Genomic DNA, 12559 nt, shown 5'->3' on the forward strand with positions numbered 1-12559 from the left:
GTAGAGGAAAAGCTTAGGGGTAGTGTAGAAGCCACTAACACATTCGAATAAGATGCAGGGGTAACTCTAGTGATAGAGAACTTACGGTCTTTATGTAAATATTTTACAAATGAGGGCCATTTAGAGATAGCGAATAGGGTGGATGACAGTTTTAACATAGATGGAGCACATGACACACATGGTCACCTGGACAAGATAGCCTCCCTGACTCATAGCACCAATATAGACTTTGTTGAGCTGTTTCAGCGTCATGGTCAGCCACATCTTAATTGAACTGTGATATGGGATAGTAAGAGATTGGATATGACGCTAATGGCAGCTCACCACAGATGTGTTGCTCTGGTACCAGTCAAGACTATCATCAGATAATATTTCACTAGGCATAGCCTACACCTAAACAGGACTTGGAAGAGAATATTAGGTCAGCTCATACATGAAAGTATAGGGGGAGGGGGGAGTAGATCACCTGTTAAACATCTGTTGTCGTAGGAAGACAAATCCAGACAACAGGTTCCCCTGCCTAAAGAGTATCAATTTAAAAAAAATCTGCAATAAACACTCACAAGACAGGTTCTCACATACCAAACGGCACATATACTGTTTGAAAGACAGATAAGAAATAATGGAAAAGTAAAAATGGACATTTTATTGACTTTACAGTCATTTATAAAAACATGAAATCAATGATAAACAAAATAAAGCAGTTTAAAGTTGACCTCTGATCTTCGATTTGCATGGTAGTTCGCCACTGGTATAGAGACACAGAAATCCGACATGCAATATTATTGTTGTATGGAAGGACAGACTCTTACTATAAGATTTCTTCTTTGAGTGGTGGATCATCCATTTATATCAGAAAAGAAACACAATTTAAATGAGACATTACTTCAATGCTGTTAGTAAGGATAAACATTTTAAAAAATCAGTTACTGAATTAACAGTGCTGTGTACATTAAGAAATGAGTCACTTTGCCTGTGTATTGATCACCCTATGGGAGTGTGGGTACTTTTTTAAATAAATTGACAGAAGTTCTAAATGAAGTCTCAACTTCCAAATTCCGCATAGCTTTGTGTGGTGGTATAAACATAGACACAAATATCACAGGCGGAACTAGTAGCACTCTCAGAAAGATCCTTCACAATTTCAGCATGCCCCTAGTGGTCAACAATGCCACCTGAGGGTACGTACAATGACAGTATCAGCAATCGACAACGTGGCCACAAATATAAACAAAGAAAAGGGTGATATAGGTGTAACTCCCAGTATAGAAATAATTCCTAAAGTGCAGACTTACAATAGACTTAAATGAGGAGCCAAAACGCAAGATTTTCCAAGAGAATTAGCAAACTGAAGTTGAAAAGTAGCGCAAAGTAAATCGGCTGATTCTTTATACAATCTAACTTTCATGTATAAAACAGCTAAAAATCTTTGATTACAGCTGGCCATTTCTGTTTCTAAGATGTTACATACATAACTTACATCGATGTCATGAGAACTATGCATTTCAAATGCCAGTAATTGGGATTTGGAGTGATTCTCCTTGAGGCTCTAATCACTGAAGTACAGCAGGTAGACAAAATGATGGAAACACCAAAAATACAACACAATGCCATCCTAATATGATGTAGTAAACCAGTTGACATTCAAAAAAACTTCCAGTCTTCTTATAATGGATAAATACAGGCCCTGCATAGTTTTCAAGAGAATTTTATATCATTATGAAGATGGTATCTGTTCTTTCAGACCATGTCTGAAAGAACAGATACCGTTGGTGATCTTGCAGCTCTCTAAAAACTAAATTATAATGAAATACAGACCTTTAGCTGCTTACAGGCGTTGATAAATATCAAAGGGGACAGTTAAAAATGTGTGCCAGACCGAGATTTGAACCCGTGATCTCCTGCTTACATGGCAGTTGCTCTATCCATCTGACCCACCGAGGACACATAGGATAGTGCGACTGCAGTGACTTATCTCTGGCACGCCCCCCATGAGACCGACATTCTCAGCTTACTGTCCACACACTACATTTGTTGTGCCCCTGCCCACTATAATCATTACTCGCCGCAGTCAATCTACCGATTCCTGTAAGAGTTCGGACAATGTGAGTGCATCCGCACTGAAGAAGAAGATCATTGGCCGGTAAGCCTTATGTATATGAAGATGGTATCTGTTCTTTCGGACATGTCCAGTCATCCTAGATGACTGGAAAACAGTGGCTTGGTCAGATGAGTCCCTATTTCATTTGGTAAGAGTTAATGGTAGAGTTCGAGTGTGGCAGAGCCCCCACAAATCCATGGGCCGAAGTTGTCAATAAGGCATTGTACAAGTTGGTGGTGGCTCCATAATGTTGTGGGCTGGGTTTACAAGGAATTGACTGGGTCCTCTGGTTCAGTTGAACCGATCTCGACTGGAGATGGTTATGTTCGGTTACTTGGAGACTATTTGCAGCCATTCATGTATCTCACGTTCCCAAACAACGATGTCATGTCACTGGGCCACAGATATTTGCAATTGGTTTGATTTGGACACCCAGATCGCCTGACATGAGTCCCATAGAACATTTATGAGGCATAATGAAGAGCTCAGTTCGTGTACAACATCCTGCACTGGCAACACTTTTCCAATTATGGATATCTATAGAGGCAGCAAAGATTTATCTTCTCATATTGTGTTAAAAGACATCTAAATATGTTAGTAAGAAGGTGCATGTGCAAGTTTTTAGTGCCTATGGATGGCCAGTTTCAGAGATTCACGAAGTGATCATGCGCAGGTCGACAAGTTTATTCTAACATCCTTGCATGAGGAGGATAACTTCGAGGCTGTTATTAACTTTGAGTTGACAGCACACACAGGCGTCTAAAGCTAGCAAAATGAGGGATGCTCAACTACCGGACCTACCGATAGATGGCTCTAGCGCGTGCCGCCAAGAGATTATATCATTGAGTGTCCGCCATATCTGAATTTGGCAAAAAAACGAAGTGTCAAAACACGGATGAAAATGTTTTTCCTTCTGCGCCCTCATAAGTATTTTATATTGGATGTTCTAGATACCTACACATCAACATAATGAAGTGTTTCTAATCTAGCGAGAAAAAACAGTGACAGTTCTGCTATGAAATTCCTAAATTCGAGTGTGTTTTGAAAGTTTGACAAGCTGACCTATAAATTGTTTACTATTTTATGAGTGCTTTACTTATTTGCCCGTTTTAAAACACTATTTAAGATTCAATGGAGGTCAACAAATTACCTTACTTGCCGAAGCTTTTAACTACTGGTATAATTCGGAAAATCAAGTGTGGACAACAGTGAAGACGTCTCTTGAAAAAAAGTTGACATCGTGTGCTTAGGGGTATCTTTACTGACAACAGAAATTACAACTGAACTATTAAAGTATTACTTACGTATAAACAGAAAAAATCGTTATTTTTTCTTTATCTGAAGTGATGCATTACCGATCTGCATATATGCTGACACTGTAATTGCAACATGCACTTACGAATTTGGCACTCTCTTTGGTCAGTAATTTAAATGCCATGATTTTATTAACGCCTGTACATGACACGGTGTATTTAAACTGAGTGATATGGTAGAAGCACCAGTTTTTAACAGTGCTACAGTCTTTGATACGAGACAAGAAATACATTTAAATGAGATAAACACAAAGCCCAACGTTAAGGCTCCTCTTAAATGCTTGACTTGTATCATTTGGAAGTTAAGTCTAGTAATAATATTATATTGGACTGATCCATGATGATGTAGGAAGTGAAGGAACTAGTTGAAAATAACCTCGATCACAGCTGTTAATTTTAAGGTTGGGGTGTCTTAAAACTGTAATTTTCCAGTCTGACACCCAAACAATTTTAAAATTGAATTCAAAACATGTCAGTGAGCAAAATTAATTACGCTTTGAATTACAACCATAGAATTCTATTTCTGTGAATCTTGGCTCCAGTCTTTGACATGGTGTCAATCACTGGAATGACTGGTTGTCAGTATACGGCCCAAGCAAAAAACAAACCTGAAAGTGAAAGCTGCAGAAGCTGGCCAGACAGGCACCCCAATGGCTGCTACAATCTGTGTGAGACAAGGGTGACATTATATTGCAAATTTAGTGTAAGAAGTTGCATATTGTCTGAATTTGTCATATACTGACAGGACAATCTAGTCCAGTCGATTTTCTTATCTGCAAAAGTACACTAGCCAATACCAGTGGCACAAAGGTAGTGCCACATTACAAACCATCTGGTAATAACAGAAGTATTGGTGGACAATGTACAGTAAATAATATGTAATAACCTGAGAAATTCAAAATTGGTTTGAAGAAATCGGACAGTATTTGGAAAGAGAGTAACATTTTGAAAATAACAAATGATGCAAGTAGAGTTTTCAGTTATGAAGGCTCGCTTAAATTTCCCCCCCCCCCCCCCCCCCCTCTCTCTTTTCAATTATCAAGGGAAAAAATGTGATAACATAAAAGTGCAAGAAAGTTGTGTACAATGTTGGAAATGATGAAAAAGAAAATTTCACTATGCTTCCTCCTCCATGTGAAGAGTATTCCTGTAATAATAGGTAATAGCATACCAAGAACATAAGAGTGTCACAGTGGAGATTTGTTTTCTGGTACAGACATCTGATACAACTATTCCACAACAAAATGTACTTACAATAGGTGTGGTACCAGTGCACTCCCATGGGATAACAGAATATTATGTCCTCCAGGAATCACATTGGGTACACCACATACAGCATAAACTGTACAGCAACTACAATGCTTTGTGAGCAAGTAATAACAGTCAGTATCTTTAATTTTAACATAACTCTTGACTCCCATAATTATCTGCTTATACGTGTGCTTGTACTACAGGTTATTGGTAAAGCAAATACTAATTGAATACGTCTTCACACTTTTAATACTTGGCAGAAATTCTGAAAAAAGTAAATGGTTTTATTACTGTATCACCTCTATGGCGAATTAAGAGGTACTGACTGGTTTCTTTGAACATTTAATAGAAGCCTTCTTTTTTACCTGCTATTGATAAAGAGCCATTCCAAGTTCTGTACAGAACAATCTCTCGCATTTTTCATGAGGTTTGTTATTCTGTACACTAATATTTCTTCTTCTAAATGGTAAATAATGCATTCAGGCAGTGCTGGTATTAAAGGTAATTCATGAAATAAATTATATTTAAACCAGAAAATTAAAGGTTCCACATGGCACATGAAAAGTACCTTGATACACGCATGTATGTACAGATTCCAGAATGTCTGTGAATTTTGAGTTACAAACTTTTTTAAATAGAAATATGAAGATCACAATACTTTGGGTCTGCAATAACTCAAACGTAAAATACTTTAGTTTCCTATGGGAAACTTTGTTCTTTACGTGACTTGTGCAACTGCTTTCACTCTTAATGGAAAACTAAATGGTTTATGTTAAAGTTAACTAGCAAAAAGTGTAACGATTGTTACATAATTTCTGTGAAGTAAGATTCCTTAATGTTATTTCCTTCCTTTGTCATCATAACTCGATAATTTCAGTTCCGTATGGGACATATGAACTAACAAAATGATGCTTTTATTACTATGACCAAACAAAATCTTTTTAACATGTAGTACACAGTTCAAATCAGCAAAAAGTGTAACCGTATAATTAAGGTAAATGTTAATGAAAATTAGGCATGTAACATTACTGAAATTTCCTAGATTTCCACGTGTACCTGTAATCACTGTATTCTGCACTTTGTAGTGCTAGAAAGATAATTCTATATGATTATTTGCATTCTCTTCTCCCCCCTCAACACAGGAAAATATAATAGAAAGACATCCTAGCAAAATAAAGACAAAATTCAGAAAATTAGGTTTTGCCTGACTCAGGTCCCCTTATTCTAGAATGGTTATAAAGTAATAAGAATGCTTATGATCAACTGGAACATTGTGTTCATTATAGGAAGTATTAAAACAACTGTTTTCTTAAAGTGAAACATTCAAGTTAACATAGTTATTGAGGGACATATTTTCTCACACTGAAAGCCATCTGTCAAATAAGTCTCAGAACATTTTTTTTTTCATTAATTTTACACAAATCACCCGTTTTTAATGCAAGTGCATATTTTGTAACACCAAACATCTTAAAATAAGCTTATATAATGAACAATTATAATTTTGTTACGATATCTACACAGGATGTAAAGACTTAATTTTACTTCAATGTGATTCATCTTTTGAAGTTCATCATCACACAACAACAAATCTATGGACAAAATAGTTTTAAAAAATCTGTCAAAATGTCACACCCATCTGCATGGAATGTCCCATTACATAATTTTTCCAATTTGAGCACTATACATGATTAAACAATATGAGTTTATTTAACTTCTGCCTTATACTTGATTTGTTGTTTAAAATTTTCTCAGCAGGCTTTTTTTCCACATGTTTTTAAGCGTATGCAGGAGTATAGGGATGCAATCTTACAAGCAAGCTGAGTCTGATGTAAGTCCTCAATCCTAATTTCATAACGGTAATCATGACCAAGAGCTCCTCTACTTCATTTTCTGCAGCACTTTCATCACTTTCTACTACATGCTTTCTTGCATGAAAATCATAAACAGGTGGCAAACAACACACATTAAAATTTGAGCAATTCCCATTCATTGCAGTGACACTGTTACCCAAGAGCAACTTTCTCATGGCACATTTGAACTGGTATGCATTTGGATTGTTGTTCCAACCACATCTGGACCGAATGCAGGGGAAAAAAAGCTCTATGTGGTCTTGTGACAGTTTATATGATAGCAAATGCTTCAAAGGAGATTCAACACGAAGCATACTTGTCAGAGCTATGTGCCTTATTGATTGCATATTGAAAATTATCCCAAAAGCAAAAGTATTTCTTGCATGGAGCAGCAATGGAACACCAATGATTTTTAAGCTTTTGATATAATTTTCAGTGTGTCTGAAAATACTAACGTGTTGAATGGGTGTTGTGTGATGTCCTTAGGTTAGTTAGGTTTAAGTAGTTCTAAGTTCTAGGGGACTGATGATCATAGATGCTAAGTTCCATAGTGCTCAGAGCCATTTGAACCATTTTTTTTAAATTTAATTTTTTTTTTTAAATACCAAGCCAATAAGATTTGTTGTCAAGTCTCAGGGGGCTCTTATACCCTTTACCTAATGGATTTCTGGAGTTCAGAATATCAAAAATCCTATCAGTATTATACAAAAATTCTACTGTTGCTTCACTTCCTTTAATATTTGGATCAACAACCCTCCTCAAAAACCCTATACTATCTGCCACACTAGAACTCAAAGTCTGTGGAGCTAATGAAACATTCATTTTTCTATTTACATAACTTATATGTTGTCCTGATAGTTTGTTGGCAAATGTCATACCTTCTTCTTGTTGTACCTTGTTCAATTGCTCAATGAAATGCCATCTAATAATGCCAGTTGGAGACTCAATAGCAGATACTTCTGCTAGAGCATTTCTGGCAAACTTCATCATATGACATGTCCAACATACAATAAACATTGTAGCTCTTAAAATCACCCTTGGAAAAATTTAAAGTACAGCCAAGTGTACATAAAGTGCTTATATTTACCTTCCAAACCCTAATGCCAGAACTATGCAGCCTCTCTAAAGCAGATTTCATCAGTGTGGCCTGATTATTTGCCTGTACACCGTTGATAAAGAAATATGCAATCGGGCATATAAATTTGCCTTTAATAGAGACAAGCATGAAAACCAGAGCCTCAGATGCCTCTATTACCTCTTTTGACTGAGGCACTTCCCCACCAAACTCTAAAAAACCTGTGTATTGCTTAGTTCCTTGGTCCCAAACTACTTGCTTCCTAAGTGCCACACTGTCTACAATTAGACATGAATCGCTGAACTGGTCCCTTACGATTGGGTTCGAATCAACGTACTTAAAAACATCTTTTAAGAAGCCAGTTTCACAGTCGACACTTGCCACCCATTTGGAAATCAATGATTTATGGGTCAGAGGCATTAATTTTTGCAGGTATTCATATGCTGCTGGTGAATAAAAGTACACAGTCATTGCAAACATTTTCACATTTGTTGTGTATCTATTACCCTTTGACGAGAGAGAGTTGTCCACTAAATTGCACACTAATTCCACTTGTGTTCCTTTCTGATGATTGAAGAAGTTATGTAACTTCTCAGGAAGACGCCCCTTCTCCTTCAATGAACTTATGATGTCATCCATGGAAAACACTTTCTTCTCTCTTCTTCGAAGTTTTTCACGGACACACTTCACATTTCAGTTAACGTTTTAATTCGTGCACAATGTCTGAGAAAAAATTGCAAGTTTTGGTCGCCTTGTCTTCCATTTCTACTTTCGACTGTATACCACAATCAATTACTTGAGAACCAACTGCACTCTGAAATAAAGAAATAATTTCCTTATATATGATTGAAATAACTCAAGGCTTGATGAAAAAATATTATAAGAAAACTTTAGGGGTGTGAAAACATCCTTATACTAACGAATTCGACACAATTCGCAGCTTCTGCATTGGATAAATGGGACATGCTTTCCACGGAAGAATTCTCATTGACAAAATTCTCCACGCAATCAGTAGCTTCTGCAGAGGGCAAATCAAGCACGGATTCCAGGACAGAACGCTAAAAACAAAACTATGGAACTGTATTACAACATTGCTTAGACCTATGTAGCCCATTTGTGTCCGCACGAAATAAATTCACAAAAGTCAAAACCACACACATAGCAAGGAAATTAATTAGCTACCTCAAATGGAGAAGCATCGTTGTCACTCAAAATCCTAACATGTCGTCGTGGCTGTTTATTTGGTGGCATCAAATGTGTCGGAAAGTCAAAAATTGATGGCACTGCTTCGTGTCTGAGACGTTTCTTCCACGTTCCAGGGCTCACTACGTAATCATCTTGCCGGAAAAGGTTTCCGCAAAGAAAACTGCAAGACGTAGGTTTAAAATCTTTCCGCTTCACGGAAGTAATCCACTTCTTTAGCAGCTCTGGGTGCTTTAGAGGAAACCTGTTCAAAAACATCGAATTAGCAAACGCACTAAGTCTGTATTGTTGTCGTATTGTATCGGTAGTCCTATTACCTGTGAAATGGTAAGTCACTTTCCTTACTCCATCGCTTCGTACGCTTGAAAGCGGAACAAGAAATCACCATTTCGATAATCCTTATTTCCTTATACACCGTACAGACCGAAAGAAACTTCTTGCCAAATTCGAATATGGCGGGCAATACAGACGACAGTAATCAGCTGGTAGAGCCATCTATCGGTAAGTCCGGTAGTTGAGCATCCCTCATTTCGCTAGCTTTAGACGCCTGTACAGCACACTGTCAACGATAATGTGAATCAGATCTTGTTTTCACTCGCGTCTGTATGAGGGAGATGGATTATTTAGAAATTTAAACTTTTCTGTGTGTAGTTTGGGGGTGTTAAATAACAATCTACACACTTTAATCGTAAAAATGGTGCTTTGTTTTCAAGTCATATGTGTTATAAATAATCATAACCGGTGTAGAAACCTGTAAAATGGCCACTGTAGCAGAGGATGGAATTGAACTGGCGGAGCCATCGATAAGCCAGCAGAATGGGGAGAAAAAGAAAGCGGTTTTCGGACCTGGATATGAGGAAGAAGGTGAGAACCCATTATTTACATTTCTTTATTGTATGTACCGTGCGTGTGAGGCCAGTTGACGTTTTGTGTATCGCCGTATGCAGATGGTTGTCGCTCTTGTGTGTGAAGGAAATCATCGTTGTTTAAGTAAACATGTGTCATTAGTTTCAGGGATAGTAAACCATTCATCGGCACTGTGAGAACATTCAGAATGAGTTTTCAAACCTGTTCGTCTTATGCATGTGACAACCTGTAACTTGTCAAAAAGTAATAGTGGTTGTATGTCAGCATTGTGTGTTTGAGATTTGTATAAATCACATGAATCGAACCTACAAGTTTTCCTTTGCTCACATATTATATGAAGTAATTTTTCATATTCAGAGACATTTACTGTAATTTGTTGAGTGTCATAGCTTTATGCATAGGAAATTATTAGAACGCTCTTCGGAATCCATGCTAGAAACCGTAATATGCTTTGGTGGTGTGTTGATTTTTCAGTACAGTAGCCAGAAGGTTTTATGTTGAGACATATTTGTGTCCTGTATGACACTTTTAACAGTCACCTTTAGCTCAAGTGTGTGTGAAAAATGCCATTTGCACTTTCGTCATTAAACGAATGTCTCTCCCCCCTTCCCCACTTCCATGAGTAATGGACCCAGCTTAACCACTGGTTAAAGGAATGTTACTTCCAACAACACCATGGCAAAGCTGAAATATGTTGTGGTTGTCAGTAGGCCAGTAGTGGTTTTGCTTTTCACATTGAGAGATTACTTGAATGTGTCAAGTTTTTTTATTGTCATTTTTGTTGATGTGTGTAAACACTTGATTTTGTTTTTCAATATAGACAAAAAAAGTCATCCTGGTGTGACAAATATTATAAATTATGTCATGCTTGGCCATTTGTTTCAGTAATTGTGTATTCTTATAAGTGATATTTTCAACACAACAAATATTTTGGGACATATAGAAAATTAGCTGTTTCCCAATGACGTCCTATTTTTCCCTGTCTTACTTTATGACTCTTCAAATAATGAGAAAGTCTTCTGTTTATCAGCTGTTAACAACCAAAGCTCTCGAGTCATTTTCATGTCAGGTGTTCTGTATGCATGCTTCATGAGTTTGTGAAAGATCTCACCACATTCTGTCTACACTCAGTATTGTTGTCCTATGGTACTGTATCTGTTCAGCAATTGGTTTTTTGTCCCTTTTTAGCAACATCTTTTTCACTCTACAGTTAATGTCTGATCCCACTCTTTAACCATTTCTATAAAGAGCCTATTTAGCATTCTAGGAGGATAGATCTCATTGTATTTCCACCTACCAAGCAATCACTTCTGCAGATTTTAATACCAGAGTATACAGTTTTTATAATTCATATGTTTGGCAGCTGTACTGGTTGATGCTTGACTACAAATGTAGATCATTTGGTTCCTATCTTGTCTAAGGATGTTTTGTCACAAAATTATATTTTAACTTCTCACAGTGCTTTATATGTGTGAAAAACCAAGACACACCATGTTCTAGATCTCTATTAAACTACTACAAATGAAGGCAATTAATGGTGTGGTTTCAAATGTTAAATTCTGATTTAATTCACTTGGTTCTTCAGGTTACTACCAGTAATGTGATGTGTAGCTGTATTTATGTAGTAATACATATACAGTATTGTTATTTACTTCAATCATTTAACTTCTGTGTTCTCATTTTTCATCGTTTGTTGCTGTTAATAGTCTTAGGCTGATCAGTTTTTGGTTACTTGTGTTTGTGGCTTTCACCTCAGTGTTGCCATGCTGAAGGGAATATTTGATTTTTGCCACAGCTACCGTGTTATTCTTCTAGGTCAGGTTTGAGATGTTGGTGCCAGGGTTTTTGTATCATTTTGTAAATGTGTATTGTCACTGTGTAGTCGCACTGTTTACTTTTCTGACATTTATGATATATTTAACTCTTTATTTATTTTATTATAATTGGAAGCAGGGTGTTGTTTCTCATCATGTGCTTTAAAACTTTATTTACATAAAAGATTAATATGAAAGTTTTTTATGTATGCGCATATGGCAGTAAATTGACATTAGTCAAGACTTGAACAGGAAAACGGAAAATATTCATATCTAAATGTTGGAAGACAACAATCAATAAAGAGGAGCCATGTCTTCAGAATGTGAATGATACAGTTGTGTCACAAACAAAAAAGCAAATTCACAAAGTAATGCACTAAATATGGCACACAACAGATCAGTCTGTTGGCCCAGTGTTTATTTTGCATTCACATTTATTGACTTAAGCAACTTATAACCAGTTATCGCCTTCCAACATAACCTAGACATCAGGCTACACTACACGAGTTTCTTGCCATAACCAAGATGTTAAGGGGAGAGACTGAAATCACATTGTAGCAGAGGTGTAACCTATTTATTTACAAAATAAATAAATTGAGTATTTGTTGTGCCAGCACTGGTTATGCATATTAGATAACATTTTTGAATCAATGTTTCCTCAGTCAAATTTTCTCTTGAGCTTACCAGTTGAGTCCTGAGCAGTTGAGGGTAAAATTTAAATTGGGCCCAGTGGTGTACTTCAGCAATGTTGCCGTTGCTTTCACCATGTTGTATGATGAGAATGAAAGAAGTTGAGTCAGCTGCTGGTTGTATGAAGCCAATGAGAAAGCAGTGAACAGCCAACATGTTTTGAAAGAATGTCACAGTCTCACTTGGTTTATCACACCCTCTGAACTCATAACATATGCAGGAGAAACAGGGAAATATTTTGTCAACCAGGATTATTAAAGTAATTCAAGCTATACTATTAGGTCCCAACCTAATCGCAACCTTATTATTTGTGGCATATTTGGAAGAAACTGTTAACTCTGTGTGATAACCAAGATTATTAATTTAATTTTTGTGAATGAAACTGTCATATTCCA

General features: G+C 36.7%; 1 protein-coding gene across 8 annotated transcripts in view; it reads left to right on the forward strand.

Annotated features, from left to right (window-relative positions):
- Positions 1-9351: 9351 nt before the first annotated feature.
- LOC124555023 (phosphatidylinositol 4-phosphate 5-kinase type-1 alpha) overlaps positions 9352-12559 on the forward strand; it is a 319011-nt gene continuing 315803 nt past the window's right edge. For all 8 annotated transcript variants that reach the window (XM_047128774.1, XM_047128773.1, XM_047128775.1 and 5 more), the window contains exon 1: positions 9352-9657. In XM_047128774.1, coding sequence (XP_046984730.1) covers positions 9552-9657 — 106 coding nt within the window. In that variant the 5' untranslated portion in view covers positions 9352-9551. The remainder of the gene's footprint in view (positions 9658-12559) is intronic.

This window comes from Schistocerca americana, chromosome X (genome assembly GCF_021461395.2).
Source record: "Schistocerca americana isolate TAMUIC-IGC-003095 chromosome X, iqSchAmer2.1, whole genome shotgun sequence".
Lineage (NCBI taxonomy): Eukaryota > Metazoa > Arthropoda > Insecta > Orthoptera > Acrididae > Schistocerca > Schistocerca americana.